The 16,119-nt window shown below is 38.5% G+C and overlaps 1 protein-coding gene across 1 annotated transcript; it reads right to left on the bottom strand.

Moving 5' to 3' along the window:
* Positions 1 to 1,478: 1,478 nt before the first annotated feature.
* Positions 1,479 to 7,962, bottom strand: LOC147628324 (UDP-glycosyltransferase 85A7-like). The gene is made up of 3 exons (XM_086813037.1): positions 7,613 to 7,962; positions 5,754 to 6,119; positions 1,479 to 1,761 (listed from the first exon to the last, which is right to left on the bottom strand). The coding sequence occupies exons 1-3, from the start codon at positions 7,960 to 7,962 to the stop codon at positions 1,479 to 1,481; spliced, it is 999 nt and encodes a 332-aa protein (XP_086669163.1).
* Between the last annotated feature and the right edge of the window lie 8,157 nt (positions 7,963 to 16,119).

Consider the following 16,119-nt stretch of genomic DNA (forward strand, 5'->3'; position numbering starts at 1 on the left):
CCTTACATCACTCTATCTTATCAATCCTACATATACTCTATCCAACTCATTTGATCACTCTTACACACCGCACCACACACTTAAGCCATATAATTTTTGCACATTGATTTGAACATAATCTTGGGATTTATAAAATCTCACACACTCCAAAGGTAAGGCCAAGTACAATAAATCTATTTAGGACATCTCACACACTCGAAAGATAAGGCCAAGTATAATATATATAACCATAAAGGATCAACATGACATCATTGCTTAAATCACACATTTGACCACATCACTCTATCTTAACAATCCTACTTATACTCTATCCAACTCATCTGATCACTCTTACACACCTCACACACTCTTAAGCCATTTAATTCTTGCACATTGATTTGAACACAATCTTGGTGCACACACACATTGATTTGAACACAATCTTGGTGCACACACACACATTGATTTGAACACAATCTTAGTGCAAAAACACACATATATGCTAGCATGTTGTCCTATTAGAGCTTATTTTCAATAGCCATGATCTCATAGCTCCCCCCCTCCTAGCGCCTCGCCGGGGGGGGGGGGGGGGGAGAGAGAGAGAGAGAGAGAGAGAGAGAGAGAGAGAGAGAGAGAGGGAGAGAGAGAGAGAGAGAGAGAGAGAGAGAGAGAGAGAGCGCTCTTTGTCATACTGTTGGAGAGGTACGAGGAGAGACAGAGAGCTACATAACTTTGCACCCATGCATATAGACTCACACCTCTTGAATATATAAACACACGTCGGATGAAGTTTTTTGCACTCTTTTGTTAGAAATACTCTAGATTAAATTAAAAAGATGAATTATTCTCCTTACATAAGGACCTTGTTCTTCTTACATAAGGACCTAGTTCCAAATCATGTACACGTAGGAAGGAGCTTTTGCACTCTTTTGTAAGAAATGCTGTATAGGTATTATTCTCCTTACATGAGGACCTTATTCAACACCATCACAAATGATTTGTTAAATTAAAAGGGTGTTTTGTTCTCCTTACATGAGGACCTTATTCAACACCATCACAAATGTATTGTTAAATTAAAAGGGTACATTGTTCTCCTTACATGAGGACCTTATTCAAAACCATCACAAATGTAATTCCAAATGTTTTTATTTGATTATGGTTTTGAGTTGGTAGGGTATCAGTCACTTCTTAATCTCCTTGAGATGATAAATGATGTGAGAAAATAGAACTCAATTAATGGATCTACCTTTTTGGAGAGATCTTAACTAGGTGCTAACCTCTCATTAACAAAGAGCTTTAGATTTGCTTGTGATGAGCCAATGGTCATGAGGAGCGCAATGTCTTTGAGCTTGGCTGCCCGGCCTCTCATCGCTTGAGCCTCGTCTCCCTCCATCAACAATCTCACCACTCTCTCCACCTCGGCCCTCCCCACTTTGTTCTCATGGTCGGTCTCCACCTTCAATCCCTCCCCACTTTGTTCTCATGGTCGGTCTCCACCTTCAATCCCTCTCATTAACAAAGAGCTTTAGATTTGCTTGTGATGAGCCAATGGTCATGAGGAGCACAACGTCTTTGAGCTTGGCTGCCCGGCCTCTCATTGCTTGAGCCTCGTCTCCCTCCATCAACAATCTCACCGCTCTCTCCACCTCGGCCCTCCCCACTTTGTTCTCATGGTCGGTCTCCACCTTCAATCCCACCTTCCACTGATTACAAAGCAACCAACAGTTGGTCATTTGGTCCATCATAAATGGCCATCCTAACACGAGTACCCCAAAAGTTAAGCTCTCCAAACTAGAGTATTTGACACACCTCGACATATATAGTATTCATGCTTCTACTTACTTATATAATTATATGTATGATTCACAGATGGAAGAGGTGACTTGCATTTTTTTTAGCACATGAGAAGCACTCTTTCCTTTGAGGAAAGGGTGAATTTGGTTGCCGAGTTTGAGCATCGTTATTTCCATGTTCCAAGTTAGTCTAGGCCATGGCCGGTTTATGCTGTTAATTGGAACGATGTTTTCAAATTACTATACAATTAGATTCAGATAAATTTTGTGCTTTATTTTTTATTTGGTTAGGAGAGGGTGAAAAATATAGAGAGATCATAAGTTTGTTATTTTATGTGTCTTTGTATGTGAATGTGTAGAAGCAAGCATAAGGACGATTGAATCAAAGTTGGTGCGTTTGAGTATAATTCTCTCTTCAACTTGAGGTTAGTTATTTTGATACTATCACTGTCTCTCCCAATTTTTGTGTTAAAAAGGGATGCATAGAGTGAGGATTACCTAGAGAGAGAGAGAGAGAGAGAGAGAGAGAGTGGCGGAGAGAGGATTGTGTACATCAAGATACTTTTTTTTATCTCTTTCTATCTTATGAGTGTTTTGTTGTCGATAATCTAATTGCAAATATTAGTGTAATATTGATATGTTAGAAACCTCTCATTTTTTGGACTTCTGCCTTTGAGATTCTTCAGAATATATAATATGCACATCGTTGTAGCCTTGGAGAATATATGCATTTAGTATCTTTTATTAATAGATAAACATTCTTAAAAAAGAAAAAAAACCTTTCATAGACAAATATATGTATCACTGTGTTCTTCTTTTTGTTGCGGTATACATGTAGGTTACTACGGTTGGGTTTATGTTCGCAAAGATACAGAGAGATAATTGTAGATCTTTAAGATATTAATTTTGGATTTCAGCAAATGGAGCTTCAAAATGATAACAACCGCTCCAAAGAGGTAGTGGCTGTGGATGATTCTTGCAAAATGAAGAAGTAGCTTTGTCTATGCCGCGCCTGAGTTGATGAATGTTCAAGCTGCAAAGCACCTTGCCAGATGGAGGCGCGGGGTATACGCTACCAAGGAGAGATAATCCAGTTGTCCGAAGATTGTTTTGAGGCCGTGTTCAGGTGTGTTAAGATAGTCATCATTTTATGGGTTTGTAATGCTAGATGTATATTTATATACCAAGTTTGGTGCTTTAGAAGCTTCTATATGGATATATATGGCAATCATGATGTGTTTATATATAAGGTTGGAAAGTTGAGGGTGATGTATACATATATGTATGAGTGTGACCAGTATCTATGGATATTATGGGTGCATGCGCATGCGCATACACAGACACATATTTACATGTGTGTATGTGACATGCACACATTCATTCATAGGCACGCACACACTTACACATATCTTCCAGTTGTGGCATATATGGTTTCAATGGATTTCATGTCATATCTTCCAGTTGTGGCATGTATGGTTTCAATGGATTTCATGTACACGTACACATACATATATGTACATACATACGTACATCTTTATGCGTGTTTGTGTGTAACCCGATGTGCTTAGCTTCTTTAAAAAAAAGGAAAGGTGATTTTACACATATTTCTTTTGCATGTACCTACATGGAAAATGCTTCCTTGAAAATGCAAATTGCTTCTTGCTCGTTGGAGATGGGTCCCGACACTAGTGGAATCAAAAGGGCATGAACAATAGCAGGACCACTGAGCTTACAAGTCGCCATAGCTTTCCTAAGAAGCTGCTAAGAATTGCATGCAGAAGCTAAGGATTGAGGGGCCGCCATAGCTCTCACTTGTGGAAAGAATTTGACGTTGCTTGATCTAGCTCACCATTATCATTGATTAATTTGCCGTTTAAAGCCCCACATTATTGTGACCAACGCCCTCCTCATGCCCCTTCAGACACACCGTAAGCACCCTTTGATTCTATCAATGCTTTGTCTCCTCCTCCAATACTCTTATTTTTTTGCCCTACCTTGATTATAGCTCTTTCCAAGGCATACACAATCAAACCAATCTTTCTACTCTAGTAATCACTCCTTAATCGAACATATGCCTAAGCTAATCTAAAGCCTAATGCAAGCTAAAGAATCCACCATCACTTAAGCTCTAAAACCATGTTGAAATTCACAATGCATCAAAGCTAAACAACTTCATAAATAAAAATTAAAATAATAAAAGCTTTATGAAAAATTAGCTAATGATAATTTGAAAGACTCACACGAATTCATTCATGAAATCTCACACTTAAAAGGTGAGGCCGAGTACAATAAATCTATTTATGAAATCTCATACACTCCAAAGGTGAGGCCAAGTACAATAAATCTATTTATGAAATCTCACACACTCAAAAGGTAAGGCCAAGGATAATATATATAACCACAAAGGATCAACATGACATCATTGCTTAAATCACACATTTGACCCAATCCCTTACATCACTCTATCTTATCAATCCTACATATACTCTATCCAACTCATCTGATCACTCTTACACACCTCACACACTTAAGCCATATAATTTTTGCACATTGATTTGAACATAAGCGTGGGATTTATGAAATCTCACACTCTCCAAAGGTAAGGCCAAGTACAATAAATCTATTTAGGACATCTCACACACTCAAAAGGTAAGGCCAAGTATAATATATATAACCATAAAGGATCAACATGACATCATTGTTTAAATCACACATTTGACCACATCACTCTATCTTAACAATCCTACTTATACTCTATCCAACTCATCTGAACACTCTTACACACCTCACACACTCTTAAGCCATTTAATTTTTGCACACTAATTTGAACACAATCTTGGTGCCGCACACATTGATTTGAACACAATCTTGGTGCACGCACACACATTGATTTGAACACAATCTTAGTGCAAAAACACACATATATGCTAGCATGTTGTCCTATTAGAGCTTATTTTCAATAGCCATGATCTCATAGCTCCCCCCCTCCTAGCGCTCGCGGGGGGAGAGAGAGAGAGAGAGAGAGAGAGAGAGAGAGAGAGAGAGAGAGAGAGAGAGAGCTCTTTGTCATACTGTTGGAGAGGTACAAGGAGAGACAGAGAGCTACATAGCTTTGCACCCATGCATATAGACTCACACCTCTTGAATATATAAACACGCGTAGGATGAAGTTTTTTGCACTCTTTTGTTAGAAATATTCTAGGTTAAATTAAAAAGATGAATTATTCTCCTTACATAAGGACCTTGTTCTTCTTACATAAGGACCTAGTTCCAAATCATGTACACGTAGGATGGAGCTTTTGCACTCTTTTGTAAGAAATGCTGTATAGGTATTATTCTCCTTACATAAGGACATTATTCAAAACCATCACAAATGTATTATTAAATTAAAAGGGTGTTTTGTTCTCCTTACATGAGGACCTTATTCAACACCATCACAAATGTATTGTTAAATTAAAAGGGTGTTTTGTTCTCCTTACATGAGGACCTTATTCAACACCATCACAAATGTATTGTTAAATTAAAAGGGTACATTGTTCTCCTTACATGAGGACCTTATTCAAAACCATCACAAATGTAATTCCAAATGTTTTCATTTGATTATGGTTTTGAGCTGGTAGGGTATCAGTCACTTCTTAATCTCCTTGAGATGATAAATGATGTGAGAAAATAGAACTCAATTAATGGATCTACCTTTTTGGAGAGATCTTAACTAGGTGCTAACCTCTCATTAACAAAGAGCTTTAGATTTGCTTGTGATGAGCCAATGGTCATGAGGAGCGCAACGTCTTTGAGCTTGGCTGCCCGGCCTCTCATTGCTTGAGCCTCATCTCCCTCCATCAAAACAATCTCACTGCTCTCTCCACCTCGGCCCTCCCCACTTTGTTCTCATGGTCGGTCTCCACCTTTAATCCCACCTTCCACTGATTACAAAGCAACCAACAGTTGGTCATTCGGTCCATCATAAATGGTCATCCTAACATGGGTACCCCAAAAGTTAAGCTCTCCAAACTAGAGTTCCAACCACAATGAGAGAAAAACCCACCAACTGAGGGGTGGGACAACACAAGCGCTTGAGGTGCCCAATTAATTATTTTCCCTCTTTCCCTAACCCCTTCCCAAAACCCATTGGGCAATGCCTCCATCACATCGCCAACCTTCTCCAACACTGTGTTTTTTCTAATCACCCAAAGAAACCTTTGATTAGAGGCTACAAGCCCTTCAGCAAGCTCTTGTATTTGTGTGATCGAGTACTTGGTCAGGCTTCCAAAGGAGACATACACAACTGATTTCGGAAGTTGCATGTCTAACCATTGTGTGCATTCGTCCTCTTCCCACAAGCTCAAACTTGAGCTCACGTTTGGTTGGTGATTAGTCTCTTTATTAGATTGTGAATGGTTTTCAAGATCTTGATTAAGGAATTGAAAGGGGATTAGGGTTGCATGAACCAAGTGCTTTGCAAACCTCTGGCTCTAGCTCAATGAAAGAGTTTCCAAGGACTCGCATTGCTTTGTGAAGGTTTGTGAATCTAGTTGTCATTAAATTTTCCACCCAATTGAGACCCACATTACCAACCAAGGTTTCAAAAGGTAGATCACTTGGATGTATAGGAGGCAACCCTGGAATACAACTCACAAGGTCCATGGGTTCCTTTGGTTCAAATGCCCTTGCTGCATGCACACATAATACATACAAAACACACTAAATTTAGTTAGACTAAATCACAACTAGAACTAATCACACTATTAATTTAGTGAAAATGGAGATTCTTATGAAACAACTCACCAAGTTGATTTTCTTGAAATTTACTAGAAGAGTCTAAGATTTGCTTGAAAGCTACTAGAATACTCTTAACCTTTTAGCATATAGGAAAAATTGTTTCAATCTAAATGCAAAATGTGCTAGTACTTCTTCTCTAGAGAAAAATTTGCTGTGGACACATAGCTGAACCATTCATGCAATAGAGACCATTGACATAGTGGGATTGTTCAACTTCGTCTTAGTACTAGGTAAGATCAAGTACTAGCACCACATTAACAATCATGGGTTAGCATGCATGTCGGCAACCAATATGAAATGGTAAATGTAGTCGTGTTTTAGCATACTATGTTAAGCATTCTAATGGTAAATCCTAGTCCTTAGATGACAAATCCTTAGATTATATCAACATACTTGGACTAGTATTGGCATGATTATGCTAATTATGTTTTAGAACAATAGCATTACTTGGACTAGTAGTGGGATGGTAATGCCAATCCTTACGATTATGGCTTAGAACAAAAGCAATACTAACATTGGCATGACAATTGTGGTCCTAAGGATTAATTGGACTAGCATTGGGATGGTAATGCTAATCCTTAGTGTTAGCTAAGGATTAGCATTACTTGGACTAGCATTGGGACAACAACATTACTTGGACTAGCATTGGGATGGTAATGCTAATCCTTAGGATTATGTCTTAGAAGAAAAGTAATACTAACATTGACATGACATTGTGCTCCTTAGGATTATGTAGTAGACCACTAAATATATAAAGTTTCATGGCATTTTTGTCATACCATTGCCTTTGAAAGGGTTGTAGCCAGAGGAGATGATAAGGTCCAAGTGTGAGTAGATGGCAAAGGCCGAGGCATTTTGAGGCCAGAAGACCACCTCAGGGAGATTTTAAACCACTTGGGCCAAGTGAGGCATCCACGAGAGGAAAAAGTCCCCGATGAGGCAAGTGACCGGCCGCCCACAATCTGAAAGTGAGAAAGTGTGGACAAGCTCCACCAAGGCCCCTTCCAACTTGTACTCAACAGCAGCAGCAACAATGTCCTCGCCCAAGCCGTCCCGTTCACACTCGGGGGGGCAGGCCGTCCGGGACGCCCACCACCCTCACGACACTCCCTTGGTCTCCTTGCACAAAGACTTCTTTTATTATGTCTCCTTCTTTTCTAATGCAGCTGGTAGTAGGGTTGGCCTTGGCCATGCGTGCCACAAAGTACTCTATGGTGACAAGCGTAGCCATCACGCCCATTGAAGCCAGCCTTTTGCCAAGCTGCATTAACGGGTTGATATGACCCTGACAAGGGTATGGAATCAAAAGGGCATGAATAGTAGTAGGACCATCGAGCTTACAAGTCGCCATAGCTTTCCTAAGAAGCTGCTCAGAATTGCATGAAGAAGCTAAGGATTGAGGGGCCGCCATAGCTCTCACTCGTGGAAAGAATTTGATGTTGTTTGATCTAGCTCACCATTATCATTGATTAATTTGCCGTTTAAAGCCCCACATTATTGTGATCAATGCCCTCCTCATGCCCCCTCGGACACACCGTAAGCACCCTTTGATTCTATTAATGCTTTGTCTCCTCCTCCGATACTCTTATTTTTTCGCCCTGCCTTGATTATACCTCTTTCCAAGGCATCATTCCAATCGTTTTTCTCCTTGTCCTTTCTACCTTTCTAATGATACTTAAGAGCATACTCGATCAAAGATAAATTCACACCCTCAAGCTTTACTAGAGAAGCCATGTGTGCCATCCCTCAATCTCCTTTCATTTTTATTGGATGTTGGGTTCTAAAAGGTAATTATTGGAATAAGGTTGTGAGTATATAGCCTTTGATTTAGAAGGTTTTTAAATTGGACTTTTATGGAGCTAGAGATAAGAGGTTTGTGAACCCATTGTTAAAATAAGGTTGTGTGTTCTTTGATTTGGAAGGTTTTTCAATTGGAAAGAGGTTTGTGGAACCTAATGTTGACCACTGAGGAGTCAAAAAAACTCACTTGCTCTATAAGCATGTCACAACCAATGTTGTTGAATTTTGAATGGGATCCGCACCACCTTTATAGACATGTCACAACCATTGTTGTTGAATTTTGAATGGGATCCACACCACCTCTATAGGCATGCCATAAGAAGTGCCGCTAAATTTTGAAATGGGATCGTACCACACAATCCATTCTAGAGGTTAGTGAATGAGCTAAAACAAGATAATCACGACATCCTCATCGAGGTTGTCTCACCTCCCTTAACTGGAGAGGACTAAAAAACATTGTAGTTGCCTCATCATCTTCCTTTGTGTACTTCTCTCTCTCTCTCTCTCTCTCTCTCTCTCTCTCTCTCTCTCTCTCTCTCTCTCTCTCTCTCTCTCTCTCTCTCTCTCTTTGTACACGTATTCATGCTTAAGTGCTAAGCTTGCATTCGTGCATCCCAACTTCTCCCTTTTGCATATGACATGATCTCACAAGGTTGATCATCCCTATAACATTTTCTCTCATTTGCATGGCTATGCCATAATTTCACAAGATGAATAAGAACCTCCTAAGATGATCATCCCTAAAACATTTTCTCTCATTTGCATGGCATAGCCATAATTATGGCTATGCCATAATTTCACAAGATGAATAAGAACCTCCTAAGATGATGGTGCTACATCCTTGGCCACTTCATAGTTAGTAGCTAATTGAGGTTATTGGGATGTGTATTATGGTGCAATAGTGTCATAAGGGCATACACCTAGACCCTAGAATTTAGATTTATCTTAGAGAATTAGGATAATCGACACTAATCAACTAAGCTTAGAGGAAAGCTATTAAATTACTCGAACACTAAGAATATCATAGGGCTATATAAGTGGGTTCTAGGATACCTTTTGCACATTTTTAGAGTCTTAAAAGGGTCGCTTGATCATAAGACCACATCCTGGCAGTGGATCTAATGTATTTATTAGTAAGATCATTTATAGTATGGGATATTTATTTTTAATTAGTTAATTATGTGGATTTCTCAAACCCAATTTCTCAAGTCTTGCATCATTCAACTTTACAATTGGGTATTAGCTATGTTGTTGTTTATTCAAGATTCTTTGGTCAAAGAGTGATCTTGGTGCAACTATAGAGTGATTAATACAAACCCGTGTAACTATAGAGTGACTAATCCATAGCCCAAGTGCTTTTAGGGATGATGGATATTTCAAATGGTATAAGAGTGGATCTGGTAGAGGAATGAGGTAATAGAAATAATTGAGATTTTTAACAAAAAATTTTAGTATCTTTCCTAGGGTTTATGATCACTAGACAGTTGCACTATTATGGTGCAAGTGGACAAGGTTTATGATCACTAGACAGTTGCACTATTACAGTTGCACTATTATGGTGCAAGTGGACAAGGTTTAATGTGTCCCACTAAGCTCCTCAAGATTATACCAATGGGAGGGCTTTCTTTCCCATTAGGTCTCACTCACCTTATCTTAACTCTCACTTGTTTCTTATATTAACTATCTCCCTTCCATGCACTGTTACTCACTCAAAGATATTTTGTCATGGGGCACAAGCTCCACTCATTGCCATGAATTCACTTCTCTCCAGTTCATAATGAAAAAATAAGCGAGTGTGATTCTTCACTCAAGATTATGCTCGTTATCACATAGAGTCGTGCCTAGAGCTAAATCTCAAGCTAATCTCATATAACCTCACTCACATTCTACAAATAAGGTTTTAAATCGAAGCTAAAATATAAAATAATGCTATTGTTCATGCTTAGTGTAGTGTCCATTTTAGGAGTAAAAAGTGACTTTGAACCAATAGTCGCTAGTGATTCACATCTAGCAAGGACTCCTCCACAAAAGGATCAACTCTTACATTTGCCCAACGAGCACCCAGCCAAGATGGAGAAAAGCACATAGAAACCCTTAAAAGTATCTTGTCTCCATGCAGAGGCTTCACTACATTGTGGCGTTAATCCACATGAGACCTACACCTAACAATGGGAAGATGACTTTAACAAGACCACCTTCTTCAAACTAAGACCGTGATACCAATAAAGGTGATGAGGATCCCACGAGCTCCAAGCAAGTCAAGCTCTGTCGAGGTGCTTGACATAAGCTTAATAAAGTCAAGGCTAAGGCACAGAAGGATGAAAAACAAACTCAAAGAACTTGTAAAGCCTCAAGAGGAAGATCTAATGCAAATGCCTGAGTACTTTATGTCCTATAATATCAGGAACATAGTGGTACACACAATGAGAAGGCCCAAAGAAGCCCAGGGGGAGAGCTTCGGGCCTCTTATGATGGCCCCATGCAAAGGTCAAAGAAGTAAATCTTAGTAGCCCCTAGAAAAGAACCTAATCTACTATTTATTACCAAAGTTCTCACCCTTGAGCTAGAAAAATAATTGATAGCCCTGCTCAAGGAATTTCAAGATGTTTTCACCTTGAAATACATTAACATGAAGGGAATGCTGGAGTGGAGATCACCATAGTAACACACATGCAACAATTAAAGAGTGATAGACGGAAGCACAACACTCAAAGAAGTAGATTGATGAGAATGAGTGAAGTACAAGTGAAGTGACATAATAAGGTCACTCACGCATTTATAAGGGTGCATACATGTGCTTGGGATAAAAAACCTCCTAAAGAGGAAAAAGTACCCTGGCCCATTATTAGTCTATGTCCACACATCACTACCATATAAATGCTACAAACCCCCCTGTAGTGATGATCCTATGTGATGATGTGAGGGATCATGTGGCTAATTAATCACCACATGGAAATAAGCCCAAAGCTTTATGCACAGTCCCAACAGTAAGCATTGGCAGTATTAGGATACTTACGGGGCACTTAGTCCCCTTGGGCCTATTCTATGCTAAGGGGGGTGATATTGAGTTGCATGCTTTTAGTGATTTTGATTGGGCTAGATGTTGACACATGAGTGTCCACTATTGGCTTTTACTTATAGGGAAGCTTTTCTAACAACTATGGAGTGTGTATGGCTCAGATGCCTTTTGGTAAATCTTGGTGTTGGACACAACAGTCCCCCACCTCTATCTTCACTAATAGCCAAAGTACATTAGCCATTGTGATGAACCCAGTGTTTCATGATGGTGTTGGACACAGCAGTCCCTCACCTCCATCTTCATTGACAGCCAAAGTGCATTAGCCGTTGTGACAAACCTAGTATTTCATGCCTGCACAAAGCATATTGAGGTGAATTATCATTATGTCAAGGAGAGGCTCATTGCAAGAAAGATTGGCATAGCTTATGTCTCTACACACCCAATGTGGTAGATACGTTCACAAAGGTTCTTTCTCACGAGAAAAGTTTGAAGCTTTTCACAAATCTTTAGGCTTATCGCCATTTGGGAATTGATCAGCCAGATGATTCCTATACATGCTCACATCATCACTATAGGAAAAAATTATACCCATTTATATGGTAGTGATGTGTGGATGTAGGCTAATAATGGGTCAGGAACTTTTTCCCTCCTTATGAGCTTTTCTCCCTCAAGTGTATGTATGTGCTCTTATGAGTGCGTGTAAGTGACCTTATCATGTCACTTCACTTGTACTTCACACATTCTCATCAACATACTTTTAGTGTTATGCTTACATTTATCTCTCCTTGCTTGCTACACCGGTCTATGTGTGTTTCAACATTGATCTCCACTCCAACAATGCCCTTTTACTTACACACACTTGCACAATTCTAAACCACTGTTTGTGCACACACATATAACTCAAAAAAAACATAAAAACCTGTGATGCACACACCCACATGTGCATACTCCCTACATGCATCTAACACACACATTTGCACAATCCTAAACCACCATTTGCACACACATATATAACTTAACAAAAACATAAAGACCTGCACATGCACACCCCTACCCACACATCCACATGTGCACACACTCTATGTGCATCTACACATGCACACGTGCACACAACCCCTTTTTTAAATTTAATTTCTCCCTCTCCTTTTAATCCCTTGGTGTATAAACAAAATTTGAATAAAATGTTACTTATGCTTATGAACCAAGTGTCTCTTAGCACAAGAAGAGCATCTAGGGTTTGGTTGGAGCTATACCATGCACCATACAAGTGTTGTTGTTAGAACATCTATCTATTTCGGTGTTGGAGTTTTGGTGTGTATAACCCACTACGTTATACAAGTGTTGGTGTTAGGGCATGTATCTATTTTTTAGAGAAAAGTGAAGCAAAAAGGGCTATAAAATGTTCATTCCATCAAACACTCATGGTTCTTGAAATAAGGAAATGAGTTTTTTATTTTGTTGAGGAACCTAATAAGAATAAAAGCTAATAAAGACTCTTTATTTGGATAGCACAAGAAGAGCATGTAGGGTTTGGTTGGAGCTATATCTTATGTCATGGACCCTTGGGTGTGTTTAACCCACTAATTATACAAGTGTTGGTCTTACAGCATGTATGTATTTTTAAGGCAAAGTGAAGCAAAAAGATCAAACACTCGTGGTTTTGGAAAGGATGAAACAAGTCTTTTGTTTGGTTGAGGAACCTAATAAGAATAAAAGCTAATAAGGACTCTTTCATCAAACACTCTTGGTTTTGGAAAGGATGAAACAAGTCTTTTGTTTGGTTGAGGAACCTAATAAGAATAAAAGCGGATAAAGACTCTTGAACCGAGTCTTTTGTTTGGATAAGGAACTTAGCAACCTAACAAGAATAAAATTTGATAAATTAAGATCCCTTTAGTTGTTCTCTTTAATGGATGGAGATTTAGTAAAGAGAAGAGCCCTTTTTGGTGGTAGGGTAGTTCTCCTTAGTGGAGACTTGAGGCATTACTGTGGAGAATTAAGGCAAGTAATGCCAGAGAGAGAGAGAGAGAGAGAGAGAGAGAGAGAGAGAGAGAGAGAGGGAGAGAGAGAATTCTCTCACCCACCCCCAAGTCGCTACTAGGGGGGATTTAAAAAGAAAAAGTTTCCCCTCCCCCATCCCCTAAGTGGTGAGCTCGCCACTTTGAGGATGGGGCACGGAAAAAAGAAATTTTCGAGAAAAAATATTTTGATTTCAAAAAAGTTAAAAAAAATAATTTTTTCTCCCCTTCCCCGCCACCAAGCTAGCCACTAGGGGAGGGATTTTTTTTACATTTTGAAATCTTTTATTTAAAAAAATTATTTTATAATTTTTTTAAAAAATATTTTTAAAAATATTGTTTTTCCATCCCCCATCCCTCAAGTGGAAAGCTCACCACTTGGTGGATTTTAAAAAAAATTTAGGAAAAATATTGGGAAGGGGAGGGAAAAAAGTGAAACAAAAAAGTGAAAAATAATAGTAAATAATTTTTTAAAACAAGAGTGAAAAAAGAATATTATTTTTATTTTTCAAAGTAAAGTGAAGCAAAAAGGGCTATAAAAGGACCATTTCATCAAACACTCATGGTTCTGGAAAGAATGAAATGAGTCTTTTGTTTGGTTGAGGAACCTAACAAGAATAAAAGCTGATGAACCTGACAAGGACTCCTGAACCCTAACAAGGACTCGTGAACCCTAACAAAAATAAAATTTGGTAAAGTAAGAGCCCTTTAGCCGTTCTCTTTGATGGATGGAGACTTAGGTGATTCTCTTTAATGGATGGAGACTTGGTGAGGAGAAGAGCCCCTTTTGGTGGCTCCTTGGTGGAGACTTGAGGCAAGTAATGCCATGGAGGTTCATGGAAAAGGTATTAAATATAAAGGCAAAATTGAGTATTAGAAATGTTTTCAAAGCGACGAGTCGTGTGTCTCCATCGACTACCACTTTAGATAAAGACCAATGAAGGCATGCGGCGATAAGGAGCCCACACGCATGCATGAAAAGATGTTAGAAAACAAAGACGGCCAGCTTATTCTAGAAAACAAAGCTAGTTGCAACTTATTCTATTGGTTTTAAATATATTAACATAATTATACTTCACCCCCCAAAAAAGGCCAGCTTATTATCTTAACGACCTCACAATACAAAGGCATTTATCTTTACTTATAAGAAGAATAATTTATTACATTATAAAAGGGCTGCATGTGTTAAAAAAACCAATAGGCCTTTTGTAAAGGGATGTTAATATTTATAATATATATAATTATTATTAAAAAAACCAATCACAACTTATAGCCCCACTGTATTAAATATTTATCATTGATTGAAATATCATTCTATATGCAAAACATTTATAGTTTGAACACCAAGTGGCCAACATTTTGAAAATATTAATTTTAATTGTTTTTTTTCCATCCCCCAATCCCTAAGTGGCAAGCTCACCACTTGCGGAGTTCACTAAAGCAATATGTAAGATAGCACATGAGATCAAAAGAAGAGGTTTTATTTATTTGTGGAGCTATAGAAAATATACATATATAAGGGGTTTTTACATAATGAATGCCTCGAAGATTGAGGAGATTGAAAATGTAGATGGTTCTTTCTAAAGCCACGAAGTTGATATATTCTCTTGCTCACATTTGCACATGCAACACATGACATTATGCACATGCAAGAGATAAGTAATGCACTTTTATTGATTATTTGAGTTATACTTATCCATTATTGTGATTATCCTCATCACACATACTCTTAAAAACATAATGAATTCGTCATTCAAGTATGAAACCCTAGCATGTAGATTTTCTACTCATCACCATCATCATGGAGGTGCTTTCGAAGATAGGCACATAGTGGACCCACCATTTTCACACCTAGGTAGGTGTAATTTAAAACTTTCTTAGATCGACATATATATTTGTTGATTGAGAAAAGTTTCAAACTCCAATAATAGTAAGAGTTTATGCCTTTGTTTCTACTCCATAGCATTGGCAATGCCAAGATCTATATGATGTTTTCAACAATGCCTTTTTTTAAGTATTGAAAAAACACTTTTTTCCACAAAATTCAAGATCAAGTAATAAAAGTTAAAAGTAGTGATCAACCAAGTTGAACATAAAAATAATTCTTCTTAGGGGGATGTGTGTAAAAAAAACGGGCTCTTGCAGTACCCTTGTACTGCCCATGAGGAGCAAAAGTGGCTAGTGCGAGAGCTCGAGAAAAGGCGTGGATCCACTTGAGTTTGAATCCAGCTTTTGTTCAAGGGTTCTTGGGATAGTTTCCTATGACGTAAATACGGCATCTAGGTTTGGTTAGAGCGCTATAGTTTGGATAAGTTTAACGGGCTAAGTTATGCATGTGTGGTGGTGATAGGGCATATATTCAAGTGAAACAAGGCTATAAGGACCATTGCATCAAAACTCTTGAAATGTCTAGAGAAGCTTAACTCACATTGGTAATCCTGAATGGAATTCTTAACAGCTCTAGTATAAATTGAGCTAACTCAACATGTGACTCTTCCCATTAGCTTTGATGTTTCTGAATCATACAAAACCTCTAATTTCGATTTTTTTATTTTAAAAAAAACTCTTAAAATGATAGATTGAGTTTTGTGTGGTTGTTGTTGGGATAAAAATAAGAATTGATTAGCGATGTCCAACATAGTTGCATCACGATAGCGCTACGTTGTCAGATCGGTCAGATGAGGACCAGTCAAGGAGCGAAAAGTCCATGGGCTAGTGCGAGACTAGGAGG

The sequence above is a fragment of the Cibotium barometz genome, chromosome 19 (assembly GCF_041138505.1).
Source record: "Cibotium barometz isolate CiBa-2024 chromosome 19, ASM4113850v1, whole genome shotgun sequence".
NCBI lineage: Eukaryota > Viridiplantae > Streptophyta > Polypodiopsida > Cyatheales > Cibotiaceae > Cibotium > Cibotium barometz.